The sequence below is a fragment of the Somniosus microcephalus genome, chromosome 9, assembly GCF_052327205.1.
Source record: "Somniosus microcephalus isolate GS21.2 chromosome 9, FLI_Smic_1.0, whole genome shotgun sequence".
In the NCBI taxonomy this organism is placed as follows: Eukaryota; Metazoa; Chordata; class Chondrichthyes; order Squaliformes; family Somniosidae; genus Somniosus; species Somniosus microcephalus.
Window position 1 is genome coordinate 69,003,848 of NC_140995.1, and position 21,668 is coordinate 69,025,515.

The following is a 21,668-nucleotide window of genomic DNA, read 5'->3' on the forward strand; positions in this document are numbered from 1 at the left end:
CACTCTGTCTCTCCCACTCACCCCTTTACTGACTGCTCCACTCAGTGTCTCTCCCACTCACCCCTTTACTGACTGCTCCACTCAGTGTCTCTCCCACTTACCCCTCTACTGACTGCTCTACTCAGTGTCTCTCCCACTCACCCCTTTACTGACTGCTCCACTCAGTGTCTCTCCCACCCACCCCTTTACTGACTGCTCCACTCAGTGTCTCTCCCACTCACCCCTTTACTGACTGCTCCACTCAGTGTCTCTCCCACCCACCCCTTTACTGACTGCTCTACTCAGTGTCTCTCCCACTCACCCCTTTACTGACTGCTCCACTCAGTGTCTCTCCCACTTACCCCTCTACTGACTGCTCCACTCAGTTCCTCTCCCACTTACCCCTTTACTGACTGCTCCACTCAGTGTCTCTCCCACTTACCCCTTTACTGGGAGTGTCGGCCTCGATAATGTGATCAAGTCACTGGAGTGGGGCTTGAACACACAACCTTCAGACTCGGATGCGAGGGCCACTGATCAGTCCCTGTAGTGACTCCAACGCCGCTCACTATCATATATTAGATCTTTTTTAAAAATAAAAACATCTCCCTTGGGAATAGTGTTGGCTTTATTTGTAATGATGATAATTATTACAAGTCTTCCTTCGTTACATGTTGGTGTTCATTAAAATATGCTATTCCTTGCACAGGGACAACTCTCTGAAAAACGATTTATTTAAAAGCCATTGTGAGACTAAAAACATACAATTGCTTTATCATAAGAGTGGAGTGCTCAGTCTACCCATGGTATATGGAATTTATTCTGTGCCCGAGTGTCACCGATACATGCCACATCACCTGATTCTAGCTTCTAAGGGGGGAAAATTGGCTCCCCCCCCCCCCCCGCTTTGGGCATGCCTACTTTTAGCGCCCCTGCGCCCGAAATTCAATGGTAGCATCCCAAGCAGGAGGCGGGGCACTATTGGAAGTGTCCTCCCCCCTCCTCTTGGGGGCGCTCCCATTGAATATTGTGGTGCTGCATGCAGCTGCGCCAAGCACGCCGGCACGTGGCTCCGCGGTACTGCTGGCCTTCCTCCCCCGATTAAAGGGAAGGGTCCGAGCACAGCGCGCACTGGGGCCCTGCTGGACCACTGGGGAGCGGGGTGCTGGCAAAACAGCCCAACACTCAAGAAGAGTGCCGGGCTGACTGATCACGGCCGGCACCCCGCAGGAGGAGGAGTGAGGGGGCAGGTGCTGGCAGGCGGCCAAAAAAAATGGTCGCCCAGCACCTGCCTATAGCGTCTGGCGGTAGGTCAGGGGGCGCGAGCCAAGTTTGCAGCCGGGGCGCTGCGCACGGCAATGACGTAATCGCTGGAGGTGTAGCGCCGTGGGGCGCTACCGGCTACCGTCGTCATTAACCTCCTGTTGAATTTCGCGAGAGTCATTAGCGGCACCGCGCCTGGCGCTATTTGCTTTGTGCCCCATTAGCGCTAACGGGAGGCACAAAGCAACCGAATTATTCCTCCTAAGTGTCCAAACCCACAGCCAATGTAGAAGGCAACTGCCTGGACAGAATTGATTTTGTCGGCTGCAGCAGTCTTTTCAAAACCTTCTACAAAGAACCAACAAGATCGCCCCACAGCTCACAGCACAGATGCGAGACAGAGAGAGAGAGAGAGAGAGAGACAGAGACAGAGAGAGGGAGAAAGAGACAGAGACAGAGAGAGAGAGAGGGACAGAGAGAGAGAGAGAGAGAGACAGAGACAGAGAGAGAGAGAGGGAGACAGAGACAGAGACAGAGAGAGGGAGAAAGAGAGAGAGAGAGAGAGAGAGACAGAGAGAGAGAGAGAGGGAGAGAGAGAGAGAGACAGAGACAGAGAGAGGGAGACAGAGACAGAGAGAGAGAGAGGGACAGAGAGACAGAGAGAGAGAGAGACAGAGAGAGAGAGACAGAGACAGAGACAGAGAGAGAGAGAGAGGGAGACAGAGACAGAGACAGAGAGAGGGAGAAAGAGACAGAGAGACAGAGAGAGAGACAGAGACAGAGAGAGAGAGAGGGAGAAAGAGACAGAGAGACAGAGAGGGAGACAGAGACAGAGACAGAGAGAGGGAGAAAGAGAGAGAGCATGCGACCCATCCAGCTCACCCTTCCCAAGAAACCCAGTTTCCCAACACCATGCCATTCAACTGCCCCTTTAATGGCTCAAGTCATCACCAAATAACCTTATCAACAACGTGCGTTTGCCTCGAATGTACAGCACAGAAACAGGCCATTTGGCCCAACTGGTCCATGCTCCACATGAGCCTCCTCCCACCCCTCTTCATCTCACCCTATCACCATATCCTTCTGTTCCTTTCTCCGTCATGTGTTTATCTAGCTTCCCCTTAAATGTATCAATGCTATTCGCCTCAACCACTCCCTGTGGTAGCGAGTTCCACATTCTCAGCACTCTCTGGGTAAAGAAGCTTCTCCTGAATTCCCCTATTGGATTTATTAGAGACTATCTTATATCGATGACCCCTGGGTTTGGGCACCCCCACAAGTGGAAACATTTTTTCAGCGTCTACCCAATAAACCCCATCATAATCTAAAGACCTCTGTCAGGTCACCCCTCAGTCTTCTCTTTTCTAGAGAAAAGAGTCCCAGCCTGTTCAGCCTTTCCTGATAGTTATAACCTCTCAGTTCTGGCATCATCCTTGTAAAAACATTTTGCACCTTCTCTAATGCCTCGATATCCTTTTCATAATATGGAGGCCAGAACTGTGCACAGTACTCCAAGGGGGAGGGGGCGGGGCAGGGAAGGGAAGGGCTGGGAATGAGGGGGTGGGGAATGGGAATGGAGGGCGGGCCAGGGAGGGGGCGGCGAGGCTCAGCACCTGTAGCACCAACTCAACACCGTGCCCAACCCCTGGCAACAATAAAACAAATATTTCTCTCAACAAGGAGGGAGGAGAGAAAGGTGAAAAGCCAAAGGATAATTTAACAGGGCTTGGAGAAGCAAAGGCCCGACCAAAGAGATGGGATTTTAGAAGGTGGTGCAAGGTAGGGGAAGAGCAGATTCACAAGGACATTATCAGAATCGGGAGGATCCAACTGTCGGGGAAGATTGAGCAGGCACAGGGCTCTTTTCTCTGGAAGAGAGAAGATTAAGAGGTGACCTGACAGAGGTCTTTAGATTATGATGGGGTTTATTGGGTAGACGCTGAAAAAATGTAGAGGTCTTTAACATTATGAAGGGTTTCGACAGGGTGGACGTGGAAAAACTGGGGGTGAAATTCACGTTGTGCAATTGCGAATCTCCAGTCCGTTTAACACCGTCCAATTTTCGTTTACACTGACTTCCATGGACATTTGGCATGTCCTGCGGTTGTGAAAAGCTCAATATAAATGCAAGTATTTCTTGCTTTTAACTGAAGTCCCTCATCCCTGGTACCATTCCAGTAAATCTCCTCTGCATCCTCTCCAAGTCCTTGACATCCTTCCTAAAGCGTGGTGCCCAGCATTGGACACAATATTCCAGCTGGGCCTAACCAGTGTTTTATAAAGGTTTAGCATAACTTCCTTACTTCTGTACTCTATGGCCTAGAAATTCAGTATAGCCACGTTTGGGGCGCTACAGCCGGGCGTTCGCTAAATTTAGCGCCCGGTGCAACTTAGCGCCACCTTCGCCGATATTCAGTTGCATCGTCCCAAGAGGTTGCTGCTGCGCTAAAGCAGGCGATGCACGACTATCATAAGGCGCTAAGCCGGCGTGCCGATGCACGACTATCATAAGGCGCAAGTGCAGCGAGTTGCTGATTGAAGGCAGACACGCTGGCGCCGGTCAGCTCTTACAGGGGGAGGGTGGACTTGTTTGGCTGCCACGCCCTGCACACTGCAGCCCTGAATCAAGGCCTGAACATAGCTGCTTCAACAGTTCAACGCCCACGACTATGGAGAAGGCTAGGGAGCGAGCACAGCGCTTCAGTGAGGGTGCCCTGAAGCTACTGGTTGGCGCAGTGGAGCGCAGGCGACTTGTCCTCTTCCCTGATAGTGGCAGGAGGCCGCTGCCCAGCGAGTATAGAAAAGCCTGGAGGGAGGTGGCAAACAGAGTGACCTCCAACAGCATGGTTGCCAGGACTCCTGTGCAATGCAGAAAAAGTTCAACGACCTCACTCGGGTTGTCAGGGTGAGTACCCTTTCCAGTATCCTCCTCATCCCTGCATGTGCACCTCACTTTATGGCCAAAGGGACCTGAAAGCCCCAATGCCCAGCCCTCATCCAACAGCTATGGGACTCTCATGAAAATCACTTGCACATTCAGCACTTTACACAGTCAGGGCTATTCCACCATGGGAGGCAGTGCAGGCAAGATGAGTGCTTGACACTGTCAGGGCTATTCCACCATGGGAAGCACTGCAGGCAAGATCAGGGCTTGACACTGTACTTAGAGGCCGTCCTTTCTCTTGCAGGGCAAGCTGGCCCACAATCGCAGGCAGCAGCGACGGACTGGGGGAGGCCGTCCTGACCTCAAAGAGCTCAGCAACCTGGAGCAGCGTGTGGAGCGCATTATGGCAGGCCGGCTGATTGGCCCCATCGCCAGTGGAGATGCCGACCCTGTTCTGGACAGCAATGGTAAGGTCATCACCTTTTTGACCTCTCTCTTTCCACTTGTGCCTCACACCAGCATCCTTTGCCACTATCAAACCAATGCAGTGCATGGCAGCACTCATGCCTCCCTCGCTGCCGCCCTGTCCTCACTCTAAAGCAACTCGTGTGCCTCCCTGCTTTCAGATGCTGAATCGCCAGGTGAGGAGGCGGGCCCTCAAGCTGCCACTGTCAGTGATTCTGAATTCGAGGAGGAGGAAGAGGAAGCCGGCCCATCAGTGCCACCCTCAGCCGAGGCAGCCCATGGCCGTGATGGGGACACGTCTTCCCTGGAGGGGAGCAGGGGGGAAGGGTCTGAGGAGAGTGAAGCTCCGGGGCCCAGTGGGCTGCAACAACGCGGGAGGGGTGGGGAAGCTCGGCGGCCTTCTCCCCGGAGGGTGAGTGCGGCTTCCAGTCCTGCTACGGTGAGCGCAGAGGAGGTGCGGCTCCTTGGTGAAATGGGCGCCCAGGCTGAGCGCAGGCACACTGAGCTCATGGCTGCAGTGGCAAGGATGCCTGACTCCATAGAGTCACTGGCAAGGAGTGCTCAGGAATTCGGGGCAGCACAGGCCAGGAGCCTGCAAGAATTCAGTGCAGCACAGGCAAGGAGTCTGCAGGACTTCGCGGCAGCACAGGCGGCTTCCAGCCAAGTGCTCAGTCGTGCCGTGCATTCACTGGCTGGTCTGCTGCAGACACAGATCAGGGCCACACGGGCACTAACTGCTGCCACCCTCGCTGGATCGGCCAGGCATCGCCGGGGCCCTCGCCGCGCCGCAGCAGCCCAGCAGTCTGTGCTTCAGCAGATTGCTGCGCATGCTGCAGTGCTGGCCCGTGCGAGTGCAGTGTATCAGCAGACCAGGGAGTGCCTGTGCTCTGTCAGGTTGGCAGCATTCCTGCAGCCAACACTATCACTCCTCCACTGCAGCTGCCACCACCCATAGGACAGACTGCTGCCGCCCAAGCAGAGTTGGAGCAGTCAGCAGCCGGGCCCTCCAGGCCCAGAGCTGGTCCAGGCCGTCCCCCAAGGGCATCTGCCGTCTCGCCATCTGACCCTCAGCAGCCTTCCCCCAGCCTTGCTGCAGCCACTGGGGTCCCATTGAGGAGGAGCTGCAGGGCGGGAAGGGGTCACTCGCGGAAGCAAGGCGGATCACCCTCGCAGGGGAAAAAGTAGAAGGTGTGGCCAAATGTTTTTTTTATATATGAAGGCCAAGAAGGTTTTTTTATATATGAAGGCTGAGACTGTTGTGTTTGTTTTTTATGAAGGCCGAGGATCACGGTCATTTTTGTTTAACTGTTTTTTTCATTTTCTGAAGGTTGTGAGAGCCAGTTATGTCTCTGACTGTTTTTTGGGGAGTTTACCTGAATTAGTTTGTCATGCGGGAAGGGCACAGAGTTTGCACAGTAAAAAATGTTCTTTAATCACATTGTCCATGTTTGCACTTTGAACTATTTGTTGCCTTGACCGGCTGACGGCTTGCGGAGCGGCTCCATTCACGTTCTTTCATTGGCACAAGCCATTCCCTGAGAGGGGGCCTAGAACCGAGTTGCAATAAACCGCCGACGGACGGCCCTTGCACTTTGTGCCTCCCTCCCGTCTTGGTGCTCCTCCTCCTCCTCCTCCTCCTCTGGTGGTCCTCCAATGTCTGCTGGCAGTGGCTGAGTCCTGAGGATAGCCAGGTTGTGCAGCATGCAGCACACTACAATGAAATGGGAGACTCGCTCAGGCGAATACTGTAGGGCTCCTCCGGAACGATCCAGACAGCGGAACCATTGCTTGAGCATGCCGATTGTGTGCTCAATGATGTTCCTGGTAGCTTGGTGGCTGTCATTGTATCGCTCTTCAGCAGGGGTGCTGGGCGCACGGAGCGGGGTCATCAGACAGGTGCACAAAGGATAGCCTTTGTCCCCGAGAAGCCATCCTCGTGGGTGAGCCTGGGCTTCGAAAATGTCTGCCACAGAAGTCTGGCACAGGATGAAGGCATCGTGGCTGCTGCCTGGAAAGCGGGCATTGACAGCTAGTATGAGCTGCCTGTGGTCACACACCAACTGGACGTTGAGCGAATGGTAGCCCTTCCGGTTGCGGTAATCCTCGGCATTCTGTAGAGGTGCCCGCAAAGCCACATGCATGCAGTCAATGGCGCCCTGGACCATGGGGAAGCCTGCTATTCCTCCAAATCCCATTGCACGCTCTTGCTGCTTGTCCAGGGTCATGGGGAAGGAGATGTACTGACGTCTCCTTTTGAAAAGGGCATTGGTCACCTGGCGGATGCAGCAATGTACCGCGAACTGGGAGATGTTGGCAATGTCCCCAGTAGCGGATTGGAAGGAGCCGGTGGCATAGAAGTTGAGAGCCACCGTCACCTTCACTGCCACCGACAGAGACATCCTGCTCCTCAGCTGTGGCTGCAGATCTCTGCGAAGCAGGTGGCAGATCTCAGTGACCACCTCCCTTCTGAATCGCAGCCTCCGAACACACTGCTCCTCAGACATGTTCAGATATGAGAACTGCTGGCGGTATACCCTGGGTGGGTAAGGCCTCCTGTGCCGACGCCTGTTGGCCCTTCTCCGTCTGGCCATGACTGGCACTCTCACAGCGTCTCTGAGCCCTTTGAATGCAATGCAGTAAGCCAACGTTTCCACCCATTGCTGCCCCCATTATATGTGGCGACTCAAGGCTATAGCACTGAAAGTTAAATTCAAGTGCAAAGCTCTGGCCTGAAGCCAGAAGTACCTGTGCGAGCACTGAGTCAAACCAGAAAGCTCTCTCCCTTTGTCTCTCTCCAAATATCCGTCTCTCACAAAGAAGGATTGCCACAAAATGGCTGCCACTTATAATGCAGGAGGAGTCCCCTTTAAATAGCGTCCCCCGCGCCCCGCAGCGACTGGGAACTGTTCCCCTCTACCAGTCGCTGGGGGCGCCAGGCGCACAGAAGGGTGGCGCCACTGAAGTTCCGGTTCGGGGCGCACCAAGGGCGTTGCACCATGAAATGACGTCAGGATCTGCGCGCGCAGCTGAGCGGGCGCTGCGGTTTTGCGCCGCCGCTAAATCTTGAGTGAAGTTCGTGAGAGGCGCAGATCGCGCTGCGCCCGGGCGCTAGCCGCTTAGCGCCCCACTTCTCCTCCTCCTAAGGTGCTAGCGGCTGGCGCTAACAACTGAATTTCTAGGCCTATGCCTCTATTTATAAAGCCAAGGATCCCATTTGCTTTTTTAAACAGCCTCATCAACTTTCAAAGATTTCTGTATTTTAACCCCCAGGTCTCAGTTCCTGCACCCACTTTTACATTGTACCATTTAGTTTATATTGCCTCTCCTCATTCTTCCTTCTAAAATGCATCACTTCACACCTCTTTGCATTAAATTTCATCTGCCATGTGTCTGCCCATTTCATCAGTCTAAGTCCTCCTGAAGTCTGCTACATCATCCTTCATCAACGTTCTCCATTATTTCATTGAAGAACTCAATCAAGTTAGTCAAACACTATTTGCCTGTAACAAATCTGTGCTACTTTCATTTATTAACCCATCTTCGTCCAAGTGACAATTTATTTTGTCCCGGATTATTGTCTTTAAAAGTTTCCCCACCATCGACGTTGGACTGACTGGTCTGTAATTGCCGGTTTACCCCTCACCCCTTTTTTGAACAGGGTTGTAACATTTGCAATGCTCCAGTCCTCTGGCACCACTTCCATATCTAAGGAGGATTGGAAGATTGTGGCCAGAGCCTCTGCTATTTCCACCCTTACCTCCCACAGTAAGAGAGGATGCATCCCATCCGGACTGATGACTTTTCTACTTTGAGCACTGCCAAACTTAAGTATCTCCTCTTTATCTATTTTTACTTTATCCAATTTCTCTACCCCCTCCTCCTTTACTGTGACATTGGCAGACAACAATAACATGCATTTATATAGCATCTTTAACATAGTAAAACGTCCCAAGGTGCTTCACAGGACGTTATCAGACAGAATTTGACACCGAGCCACACAAGGAGATATTAGGACAGGCGACCAAAATCTTGGTCAAAAAGGTAGGGTCTTAAAGAAGGAGGAAGACGTAAAGCACTTTGGGACGTCCTGAAGTTTTGAAAGGCGCTGTAGCTGGAGATTGAGAGAATATCTGGGAAATGTTAGGGACTATGCGCGAGATACCCCACATAACCTTCAGACTGTGATTGTAACTGACCTGCCACTCATTACATTGGTTTAGAAACAAGGTTGTTATTACAGCGACAGGACTACCCAGTAACTATAAATGAGTGGCGCTGACAAAGTAACAATGTGTAGGTTATGACAGTATTAAAATGGAATTTCAAAGATCACATGATAGCATCCGTTTAAAAAAAAACCGAAGTGATTGACTTCCCAATCCTAGCCTGTTATCTGTGAGATGTCTCCTTGCTTCTGATTTCTTTAAATGGTTTTTGATTCCTGCTCATAACCAGATTCCAGTCTCCGCTGTACCTCGACTGCCTCTGGTCTCTCACTCGCAGCTTCAGAGAGCATTTTCTGGATTAAGAGACTCTGAGGGCGAGAGACACAAGATTTTTAATATCCACTGTCAACCGATCAAGCAACCGAAAATACGCTCCCAAATTGCGTTGAAATGTCAGTTACCTGGGAGCGACACCTTTCCTCAAAGGGCGAAGGAAACTTGCTCTTTCGAATGTCTGCCCACTTCTAAATAAACCAAAAATAAACATCAATAGCATTCTCCTACTTTATCACCCCACAGCCCACAAAGGTATTGACGTTCCCATGTTTCCCCCCGTCAGACACCTCACCTAAGGGACTTTTAATTAAGTGAGTTTTGAGTGTAGGGATGTAGGGGGTCATCAGAGTCCAGTCCAACCCTGCCCTCATCCAATGTCCACACACCCGCACACATCCAGTCCAGGCTGCTAGGTGGCGATAAGGAGCGCGAACCAAGTTCCTGTCCCTAACCCCAGGGAGCTGGTGCCGACTGCAGCCACTCTTACTGCTGCCTTGGTTGAAAGACTATTTAAGCAGAGGCCAAGGATTGGACCTGGTACCCCATTCGGCTGCACAAAGCTGGGGGGGGCGGGGGTGGTGGTAGGAAACAGTCGCTAGCAACATTTATAGGTCTTGACTCAGCTACAAACATCTCCGATCCAAGCATTGGAATCTTGGTTTCAGGATGCTGGAGGCGTGTCCCACTATGATTGTGTTGGATGGGTGGCCAGGTTGTACCTCTCCTGAACTCCTGCCCTCGGTGTATTGCGCAGGTGTCGGCATTCATGGGGGGGGAGGGAGTTCAAGCTGGGCCTCTGGCCTGGACACATCCCCCCACCCCCCGCCCCCCCCCCCCCCACTGCCATTTAAGACAGTCCCCACATTTGTTCCATCTGCTCCGTTCCTAGGCCAAGGATATGGGAAGTCCCGGGCCCAGGGAGTCCCAGGCACTAGGCTCCATGCCCCTCCTACACTGCTGGCCTTTTAAGGGAAGCACTGCCGATTATCAGCTACCCCACCATATATAAATGACTGATATACCTGGTATCCTTCCGCTGCGGTCCCATGACGTATCCACAGAAGCTGAAAGAAAATGAGCCCCAGTGCAAAGATGTCGACTTTGTGGTCGTAAGCCTCCTCTCTAAGCTGCAGAGAGAGAAGGGCAAGAGGCTCAAAATCAGTCTATGACAGCTCTGGAATTCCCTCCCTAAACCTCGCCGCCTCTCTCTGCCCCTTTAAGACGTTCCTTTATACCTACCTCTTTGACCAAGCTTTTGGTCATCTGCCCTAATATCTCAAGTGTCAAATGTTGTCTGATAACGCTCCTGTGAAGCGCCTTGGGACGTTTTACTACATTAAAGGCGCTATATAAATTTAAGTTGTTGCTGTGGGAAAAGGTTCAGATTTTTTCGGGCCTAATGGCTTTTTTCCTGCTCCTAAAACTCTTTCAGTTGTTGACAGTTCAAGTTCAGCAAAACATTATTCTGAACAAAGAATTTCAGTAACAATCTGCTGAAAAGCTCCACCATGCAAGTGGACCTTGGCAATGGGAAATGTTGGAACCAACGTTCCATGGAGGATTAGAGTTTCCAACTCGGATTGGACGTATTCATAGAGTTACCAAGAATGTTCAGCGCAGAAACCGGCCATTCAGTCCAGCTGGTCTGTGCTGGTGTTGATACTCCACACGAGTCTCCTCCCATTCCATCCACCTCACCTCACTCTACCTTTCTATTCCCTTTTCTCTCATTCACTCGTCTACTTTCCTTTTGAAAGCATCTATGCTACTTGCCTCAACCACTTCCTGTGGTAGCGAGTTCCACATTCTAACCACTCTGAGTAAAGAAATTTCTCCTTATTTCCCTATTGGATTTACTGGTAACTACCTTGTATTTATGGCCCCTAATTTCAGAATCTCCCACAAGTGGAAACATTCTCTCCACATCTACCCTGTCCAACCGATTCATAGTTTTAAAGGCCTCTATCAGATCACCTCGAAGTCTTCTCTTTTCTAAAGAACAAAGCCCCAGCCTGTTCAATCTTTCTGGATAGCTGTAATCTCAGAGTTCTGGTACCATCCTTGTAAATCGATTTTGCACTTTCTCCAGTGCTTCTACGTCCTTTCTATAGTATTGAGACCGGACTGTGCACAGTACTCCAAGTGTGGCCTGACCAGGAGATCAGACTGTGCACAGTACTCCAAGTACGGCCTGACCAGGAGACCAGACTGTGCACAGTGCTCCAAGTGTGGCCTGACCAGGAGACCGGACTGTGCGCAGTACTCCAAGTACGGCCTGACCAGGAGACCAGACTGTGCACAGTACTCCAAGTACGGCCTGACCAGGAGACCAGACTGTGCACAGTGCTCCAAGTGTGGCCTGACCAGGAGACCGGACTGTGCGCAGTACTCCAAGTACGGCCTGACCAGGAGACCAGACTGTGCACAGTACTCCAAGTACGGCCTGACCAGGAGACCAGACTGTGCACAGTGCTCCAAGTGTGGCCTGACCAGGAGACCGGACTGTGTGCAGTACTCCAAGTACGGCCTGACCAGGAGACCAGACTGTGCACAGTACTCCAAGTACGGCCTGACCAGGAGACCAGACTGTGCACAGTGCTCCAAGTGTGGCCTGACCAGGAGACCGGACTGTGTGCAGTGCTCAAGTGCGGCCTGACCAGGAGACCAGACTGTGCGCAGTGCTCCAAGTACAGCCTGACCAGGAGACCAGACTGTGCGCAGTACTCCAAGTGCAGCCTGACCAGGAGACCGGACTGTGCGCAGTGCTCCAAGTGCAGCCTGACCAGGAGACCGGACTGTGCACAGTGCTCCAAGTGTGGCCTGACCAGGAGACCGGACTGTGCACAGTGCTCCAAGTGCGGCCTGACCAGGAGACCGGACTGTGCGCAGTGCTCCAAGTGCGGCCTGACCAGGAGACCAGACTGTGCACAGTGCTCCAAGTGCGGCCTGACCAGGAGACCGGACTGTGCGCAGTGCTCCAAGTGCAGCCTGACCAGGAGACCGGACTGTGCGCAGTACTCCTAGTGCGGCCTGACCAGGAGACCGGACTGTGTGCAGTACTCCAAGTACGGCCTGACCAGGAGACCAGACTGTGCACAGTACTCCAAGTACGGCCTGACCAGGAGACCAGACTGTGCACAGTGCTCCAAGTGTGGCCTGACCAGGAGACTGGACTGTGTGCAGTACTCCAAGTGTGGCCTGACCAGGAGATCAGACTGTGCACAGTACTCCAAGTGCGGCCTGACCAGGAGACCAGACTGTGCGCAGTGCTCAAGTGCGGCCTGACCAGGAGACCAGACTGTGCGCAGTGCTCCAAGTGTGGCCTGACCAGGAGACCAGACTGTGCACAGTACTCCAAGTGCGGCCTGACCAGGAGACCAGACTGTGCACAGTGCTCCAAGTGTGGCCTGACCAGGGGACCAGACTGTGCACAGTGCTACAAGTGCGGCCTGACCAGGAGACCAGACTGTGCGCAGTGCTCCAAGTACAGCCTGACCAGGAGACCAGACTGTGCGCAGTGCTCCAAGTGCAGCCTGACCAGGAGACCGGACTGTGCACAGTGCTCCAAGTGCGGCCTGACCAGGAGACCGGACTGTGCACAGTGCTCCAAGTGCGGCCTGACCAGGAGACTGGACTGTGTGCAGTGCTCCAAGTGCGGCCTGACCAGGAGACCGGACTGTGCACAGTGCTCCAAGTGCGGCCTGACCAGGAGACTGGACTGTGCGCAGTGCTCCAAGTGCGGCCTGACCAGGAGACCGGACTGTGCGCAGTACTCCAAGTACGGCCTGACCAGGAGACCAGACTGTGCACAGTACTCCAAGTACGGCCTGACCAGGAGACCAGACTGTGCACAGTGCTCCAAGTGTGGCCTGACCAGGAGACCGGACTGTGCGCAGTACTCCAAGTACGGCCTGACCAGGTGACCAGACTGTGCACAGTACTCCAAGTACGGCCTGACCAGGAGACCAGACTGTGCACAGTGCTCCAAGTGTGGCCTGACCAGGAGACCGGACTGTGTGCAGTACTCCAAGTACGGCCTGACCAGGAGACCAGACTGTGCACAGTACTCCAAGTACGGCCTGACCAGGAGACCAGACTGTGCACAGTGCTCCAAGTGTGGCCTGACCAGGAGACCGGACTGTGCGCAGTGCTCAAGTGCGGCCTGACCAGGAGACCAGACTGTGCGCAGTGCTCCAAGTACAGCCTGACCAGGAGACCAGACTGTGCGCAGTACTCCAAGTGCAGCCTGACCAGGAGACCGGACTGTGCGCAGTGCTCCAAGTGCAGCCTGACCAGGAGACCGGACTGTGCACAGTGCTCCAAGTGTGGCCTGACCAGGAGACCGGACTGTGCACAGTGCTCCAAGTGCGGCCTGACCAGGAGACCGGACTGTGTGCAGTACTCCAAGTACGGCCTGACCAGGAGACCAGACTGTGCACAGTACTCCAAGTACGGCCTGACCAGGAGACCAGACTGTGCACAGTGCTCCAAGTGTGGCCTGACCAGGAGACTGGACTGTGTGCAGTACTCCAAGTGTGGCCTGACCAGGAGATCAGACTGTGCACAGTACTCCAAGTGCGGCCTGACCAGGAGACCAGACTGTGCGCAGTGCTCAAGTGCGGCCTGACCAGGAGACCAGACTGTGCGCAGTGCTCCAAGTGTGGCCTGACCAGGAGACCAGACTGTGCACAGTACTCCAAGTGCGGCCTGACCAGGAGACCAGACTGTGCACAGTGCTCCAAGTGTGGCCTGACCAGGGGACCAGACTGTGCACAGTACTACAAGTGCGGCCTGACCAGGAGACCAGACTGTGCGCAGTGCTCCAAGTACAGCCTGACCAGGAGACCAGACTGTGCGCAGTGCTCCAAGTGCAGCCTGACCAGGAGACCGGACTGTGCACAGTGCTCCAAGTGCGGCCTGACCAGGAGACCGGACTGTGCACAGTGCTCCAAGTGCGGCCTGACCAGGAGACTGGACTGTGTGCAGTGCTCCAAGTGCGGCCTGACCAGGAGACCGGACTGTGCACAGTGCTCCAAGTGCGGCCTGACCAGGAGACTGGACTGTGCGCAGTGCTCCAAGTGCGGCCTGACCAGAAGACCGGACTGTGCGCAGTGCTCCAAGTGCGGCCTGACCAGGAGACCAGACTGTGCACAGTGCTCCAAGTGCGGCCTGACCAGGAGACCGGACTGTGCGCAGTGCTCCAAGTGCAGCCTGACCAGGAGACCGGACTGTGCGCAGTACTCCTAGTGCGGCCTGAACAGGAGACCGGACTGTGCGCAGTGCTCCAAGTGCGGCCTGACCAGGAGACTGGACTGTGCACAGTGCTCCAAGTGCGGCCTGACCAGGAGACCAGACTGTGCGCAGTGCTCCAAGTGCGGCCTGACCAGGAGACCGGACTGTGTGCAGTGCTCCAAGTGCGGCCTGACCAGGAGACTGGACTGTGCACAGTGCTCCAAGTGCGGCCTGACCAGGAGACCAGACTGTGCGCAGTGCTCAAAGTGCGGCCTGACCAGGAGACCGGACTGTGCGCAGTGCTCAAGTGTGGCCTGACCAGGAGACCGGACTGTGCGCAGTGCTCCAAGTGCGGCCTGACCAGGAGACCGGACTGTGCGCAGTGCTCCAAGTGCGGCCTGACCAGGCGACCAGACTGTGCGCAGTGCTCCAAGTGCGGCCTGACCAGGAGACCAGACTGTGCGCAGTGCTCCAAGTGCGGCCTGACCAGGAGACCAAACTGTGCGCAGTGCTCAAGTGCGGCCTGACCAGGAGACCGGACTGTGCGCAGTGCTCCAAGTGCGGCCTGACCAGGAGACCAAACTGTGCGCAGTGCTCCAAGTGCGGCCTGACCAGGAGACCAAACTGTGCGCAGTGCTCAAGTGCGGCCTGACCAGGAGACCGGACTGTGCGCAGTGCTCCAAGTGCAGCCTGACCAGGAGACCGGACTGTGCGCAGTGCTCAAGTGCGGCCTGACCAGGCTCCGATACATATTCCTGGAGGTTTCAGCATTATTTTAAAGATCTCTCAGACACGCCCACCCTCGCAGCACCCCGCGTTACCACGGCCAATCGCATACTGAATAGACTCTTCATTATCCGATTGGAATATTCTTCACTGTTAGTCAAACAACCTTTATTCCCATCTCCAATATTTCTAACTAATAAACAGAAGTGTTCAAAGAATTGTTTTTTAAAACACCAATATTTTCCCGCCCCTGTGAATTTTCTCCTGAGTTTTGCTGGCAACAGTGTGTCCGGACGATTAGTCTTTATTTCCTGGAGACTTCAGGGCAATCCTGGAGGGTTGGTAACCCAATGGAGGATCTAGTCCATGTGCCTTGTAGACATTTAAGGGCCTTTGGTATTACTGGCTGAGGTTCAGAAGAGCAGCCTGACCATGTTCTCTCCTAACTCCACCTCGAGAGCTGCCTCCGGTTCTCCTCCGACCCACACCATAAGTGTGTTCGACGGGTGTGCTTAAAACTCGCCGTAACTTGCACGGCACTTTTACAATCCCCGATTAGACCTGCAACCAGGTGTTACAATCTGGGGGATTAATGCATCTTCCTTGACCCTGACCGCAGAATGGCCAGCAAGTTACATTTATCTGACGAGCAGCCATTGGGAAAAAGAAAGACTTGCATTTCTATAGAGTCTTTCATGACTTCAGGGTGCCCTAAAGCGCTTTGCAGCCAATGAAGTACTTTTGAAATGTAGTCACTGTTGTAATGTAGGCAACGAGGCAAGCATATGTACACAGCAAGATCCCACAAACAGCACTGTGATAATGATGAGATAATCTGTTCTAAGTGATGTTGGTTGAGGGATAAATATTGGCCAGGACATCGGGGAGAACTCCCCTGCTCTTCTTCAAATAGTGACCTGGGATCTTTTATGCCCACCTCAGAGGGCAGACGGGGCCTCGGTTTAACGTCTCATCCGAAAGACGACACTTCCGACAGTGCAGCACTGGAATGTCAACCTGGATTATGTGCTCAAGTCTCTGGAGTGGGACTTGAACCCATGACCTTCATGATTCAAGAGGATAACTAGGAGACTTTGGGTGCAGGAACCGGTGAAAAAAATGGGTAAAGCCAGTGAGAAACCAGTAAGAACAGCACACGAGGAACGTTGTATAAATGCAGTTTGTTGTTATGGGGTAATTTTAGGAGTCAAAGGAGTTGTGGAGCTTCCTGCAATGGGAGGGGCCTAATGAGGCACTCAAGCATAGAACACTCGGCACCCAATCTGTGACCCGAATGACTTTCCACCCATAGTGGACTTGGGAAAACCGAGTAAATCGGGTGCACTAGACCGCCTTGCTGATCTGCATTCCTATCAATCAAGACTCCATGCCAGGACCAGTTAAATCGAATTACATAGCATTTACAGCACAGAAACAAGCCATTCGGCTCAACAGGTCCATGTCGGTGTTTATGCTCCACACGAGCCTTCTCCCACCCCTCTTCATTTAACCCTATCAGCATATCCTTCTATTCTTTTCTCCATCATGTGTTTATCTAGCTTCCCTTTAAATGCATCTATGCTATTCTTCTCAACATTCTCACCACTCTCTGGGTAAAGAAGGTTCTCCTAGAAACATAGAAAAATAGGAGGAGTAGGCCATTCGGCCCTTCGAGCCTGCTCCGCCATTCAATATGATCATGGCTGATCCTCTATCTCAATACTATATTCCCGCTCTCTCCCCATACCCCTTGATGCCTTTTGTGTCTAGAAATCTATCTATCTCCTTCTTAAATATATTCAGTGACTTGGCCTCCACAGCCTTCTGTGGTAGAGAATTCCACAGGTTCACCACCCTCTGAGTGAAGAAATTTCTCCTCATCTAAGTCCTAAATGTCCAATCCCGTATCCTGAGACTGTGACCCCTTGTTCTAGACCCCCCAGCCAGGGGAAACATCCTCCCTGCATCCAGTCTGTCTAGCCCTGTCAGAATTTTATACGTTTCAATGAGATCCCCTCTCATTCTTCTAAACTCTAGTGAATACAGGCCTAGTCAACCCAATCTCTCCTCATACAACAGTCCTGCCATCCCAGGAATCAGTCTGGTGAACCTTCGCTGCACTTCCTCTATCTAACTGCTTGCTGCACCTGCATGTTTGCTTTTAGTGATTGGTGTACAAGGACACCAGGTCCCTTTGTACCTCAACATTTCCCAATCTATCACCATTTAAATAATACTCTACCTTTCTGTTTTTCCTACCGAAGTGGATAACTTCACATTTATCCACGTTATACTGCATCTGCCATGTATTTGCCCACTCACTCAACTTGTCTAAATCGCTTTGAAGCCTCTTTGCATCCTCCTCACAACTCACAATCCCATCTAGTTTCGTGTCATCAGCAAACTTGGAAATATTACATTTGGTTCCCTCATCGAAATCATTGATATAGATTGTGAATAGCTGGGGCCCAATCACTGATCCCTGCGGTACCCCACTAGTCACCGCCTGCCACCCCGAAAAAGATCCATTTATTCCTACTCTGTCTGTTAACCAATTTTCAATCCATGCCAGTGTATTACCCCCAATCCCAAGTGCTTTAATTTTGCACACTAACCTCTTATGTGGGACTTTATCAAAGGCCTTCTGAAAATCCAAATACACCACATCCACTGGTTCGCCCTCATCTATTCTACCAGTTACATCCTCAAAAAACTCCAGTAGGTTTGTCAAACACGATTTCCCTTTCATGAATCCATTTTGAATTTGTCTAATCCCGTTGATATTTTCTATGTGTCCTGTTATCACATCCTTTAGAATAGACTCTAGCATTTTCACTACTACTGATGTTAGGCTGACCGGTTTGCAGTTCCCTGTTTTCTCTCTCCCTCCTTTTTTAAATAGTGGGGTTACATTTGCCGCCCTCCAATCTGCAGGAACTGTTCCATAATCTATAGAATTTTGGAAGATGACAACCAATGCATCCACTATTTCCATGGCTACCTCTTTTAGTACGCTGGGATGCAGATTATCAGGCCCTGGGGATTTATCAGCTTTCAGTCCCATTACTTTCTCCAGCACTATTTTTTTACTAATACTAATTTCCTTTAATTCCTCCTTCTCACTAGACCCTTGGTTCCCTAGCATTTCTGGGAAGCTATTTGTGTCCTCTTCCGTGAAGACAGAACCAAAGTATTTGTTTAATTGCTCAGCCATTTCCTTGTTCCCCATTATAAATTCTCCTGTTCCTGACTGTAAGGGACCTACATTTGTTTTCACTAATCTTTTTCTTTTTACATACTTTTACAGTCCGCTTTTATGTTCCTTGCACGTTTACTCTCATACTCTATTTTTCCCATCTTAATCAATCGCTTGGTCCTTTTTTGCTGAATTCTAAACTGCTCCCAATTCCTTATTAGATTTATTAGTGACTATTTTATATTTTTGACCCCTAGTTTTGGACTCCCACACAAGTGGAAACAGGCAGAATGGAAAAGATAGGCAGGCTGGAACAGGAGGAGGGTGGGGGGTGTAGATCTGATAATAAAGGATGACATGAGGACAGTAGAGAGAAAGGATCTTGGCTCGGAAGATCAGGAAGTAGAATCAGTATGGGTGAAGGTAAGAAATAACAAGGGGCAGAAAATACTGGTGGGAGTAGTTTATAGGCTCTCTAACAGTAGCTATACCGTTGGACAGAGTATAAATCAAGGAATAATAGGAGCTTGTAAGAAAGGTAATGCAATAATCATGGGGGACTTTAATATTCATATAGACTGGGCAAATCAAACTGGCAAAGTTAATCTGGAGGACAAGTTCATGGAATGCATTTGAGACAGTTTCCTAGAACAATTCCCAGTTCTGATGAAAGGTAATCAACCTGAAACGTTAACTCTGTTTCTCTCTTCACAGATGCTGCCTGACCTGCTGAGTATTTCCAGCATTTTCTGTTTTTATTTCAGATTTCCAGCATCTGCAGTATTTTCTTTTTGTCCTAGAACAATACATCGTGTAACCAGCCAGGGAACAGGTTATTTTAGATCTTGAATTGTGTAATGAGACAGAGTTAATCAATAATCTCACAGTAAAGGATCCTTGGGGAAGAGTGATCATAATATGTAGAATTTCACGTTGAGTTTGAGAGTGACATACTTCAACCTGAAACTAGAGTCTTAAACATAAATAAAGCCAATTACATAGCTATGAGGGGCGAGTTGGCTAAGGCAGATTGGGAAATTAGATTAAAAGGTATGATGGCAGATAAGCAGTGGCAAACATTTAAAGAAATATTCCAAAATTCTCAACGAATATACATTCCATTGAGAAATAAAAACTCCACGGAAAAAGTGATCCATCCGTGGCTAAGTAAAGAAGTTAAGGATTGTATTGGATTAAAAGAACCTTATAATGTTGCGAAAATTTGTAGTAAGCCTGAGGATTGGGAGAGCTTTAGAAACCAAAGGATGACCAAAAAAATTGATAAAAGGGAGAAAATAGAATACGAGAGTAAACTAGCAAGAAATATAAAAACAGACTGCAAGAGCTTCTACAAGAAGTGTTCGTTGGTACCTTAGAGGCTGAGACAGGGGATATTATAATGGGGAATAAGGAAATGGCAGAGACTTCAAACAAATATTTTGTATCTGTCGTCAGAGTAGAAGACACAAAAAGCATACCAAAAATAGTGGGGAATCACGGGGCTAATGGGAGTGAGGAACTTAAAAGAAATTAAGGTCAATAGAGAAAAAGTACTCGAGAAACTAATGGGACTAAAAGTCGACAAATCCCCTGGATCTGATGGCCTACACCCTATGGTTCTAAAATAGGTGGCTGCAGAGATAGTGGATGCATTTGTTGTGATCATCCAAAAATCCCTAGATTCTAGAACGGTCCCAGCAAATATTTCACAGTGAGTTTTTATGATCTGGAATGCACTGCCTGAAAGGATAGTAGAAGCAGATTCAATAGTAACTTTCAAAGGCGAATTTGCAGGGCTATGGGGAAAGAGCAAGGGAGTGGGACTAATTGGAGAGCTCCTTCAAAGAGCAGGCACAGGCACGGTGGGTTGAATGGCCTTCTTCTGTGCTGTATGATTTTCTGATTCTATTCTATAAATCCCCCTGGTGACGAGGGGCTCAGCCGGTTCTTCTCACCTGTTCTGGACTCATGTATCCTCGTGTTCCGACATTCCTGGTGACCGCTTTCTGATCGTCCACTGTTATAACAAGACCAAAGTCGCCTATTTTTACGATGGTTTTTTCTGTAAGGAAGATATTGTCCGGCTTTTTTTCCAAAAAAAATAATTTTTTTAATTATTCAGTCAATTTACTGCATTTGAAAACATTACTTTCTTTTAAACAATAGAAACATTTAAACCAACACCTCTGCTGTGATTTCACCCCTGAACGGCCTAGTTCTAATTTTAAGATTATGCCCCCTTGTTCTGGACTCCCCCACCAGAAGAAATAGTTTCTCTCTCTCTACCCTATCAACTCCTTTAATCATCTTAAACACCTCAATTAGTTCACCCCTCAATCTTCTATACTCAAGGGAAAACAAGCCTAGTCTTTGCAACCTGTCCTCGTAATTTAACCCTTTTAGCCCCGGTATCATTCTGGTGAATCTGCGCTGCACCCACTCCAAGGCCAATATATCCTTCCTGAGGTGCGGTGCCCAGAACTGAACACAGTACTCATTTTAAGGACAATGAAGGCTTTTGAGGAGCATTGCTGAAAGGCATTACCTGGAGGCTGGGTATGAGAGGGAGGGAGGGAGAACTCCCCCGCTCTTCTTCAAAATAGTGCCATGAGCTCTTTTACATCCATCTTATCCAAAAGACGGCACCTCTGACAGTGCAGCACTCCCTCAGTACTGCCCTGGGAGTCACTGTGTCAGCCTAGATTATATGCTCAAGTCTCTGGAGTAGGGCTTGAACTCCTGACCTTCTGACTCAGAGGTGAGAGTGCAACCACTGAGCCATGGCTGGCAATGAGAGCACAGGCTGGTATACTGAGGGCCCGATGCTTGCTTTAAGTTGCTTGCGGAGAGACAGGCAGCTGCCACTTTAGTTCCACATCTCCAACTGGCATAACTGCCACTCAATGGGATACGGTGGGGGCCCATGTGATCCTTCTAGTGAAGGGGGGGGGGGGGGGGCAAACTCACGGATTGCCACCAAACTACTATCCTCTTTTTGGGGTTGGGAAGCAGAGTTTCTTTGGGGTGAAGGTGATTCACCTGATGATGGAAGCAAGTCTATGGTTGATCTGGTAACTCAACTCCTGAAGCAGGTACATCAGGGCACCATTGGTGAGTGACCAGCCAGCCTGGGTCATTGATGGAACCTGGAGGAGTTCATCTGTCACAGGGGCTGAGACTTTGCCCGCTTGGCTTTCACAGAACCCTTCAATCTAATACTCGAACGGGCAGAGTCGAACGATCCAGACAAGAACCAGAAAATTTATCAGTGCTCTGCCACACAACAATAACTTGCATTTATATAACACCTTTAACATAGTAAAACGTCCCAAGGCACTTCACAGGAGCGATTATCAAACAAAATTGGACACTGAGCCACAAAAGGAGATGTTAGGACAAGTGACCAAAGAGGTAGGTTTTA

General features: G+C 50.9%; 1 protein-coding gene across 1 annotated transcript in view; it reads right to left on the bottom strand.

The window, feature by feature from the left end:
- Nucleotides 1-587: 587 nt before the first annotated feature.
- LOC147112453 (interferon-induced, double-stranded RNA-activated protein kinase-like) overlaps nt 588-21,668 on the bottom strand; it is an 85,693-nt gene continuing 64,612 nt past the window's right edge. Inside the window, exons 18-21 of the mRNA XM_085996728.1 lie at nt 20,203-20,331; nt 10,116-10,220; nt 9,219-9,281; nt 588-9,125 (exon numbers count right to left, since the gene is read on the bottom strand). Coding sequence (XP_085852854.1) covers nt 9,015-9,125; nt 9,219-9,281; nt 10,116-10,220; nt 20,203-20,331 — 408 coding nt within the window. The 3' untranslated portion in view covers nt 588-9,014. The remainder of the gene's footprint in view (nt 9,126-9,218; nt 9,282-10,115; nt 10,221-20,202; nt 20,332-21,668) is intronic.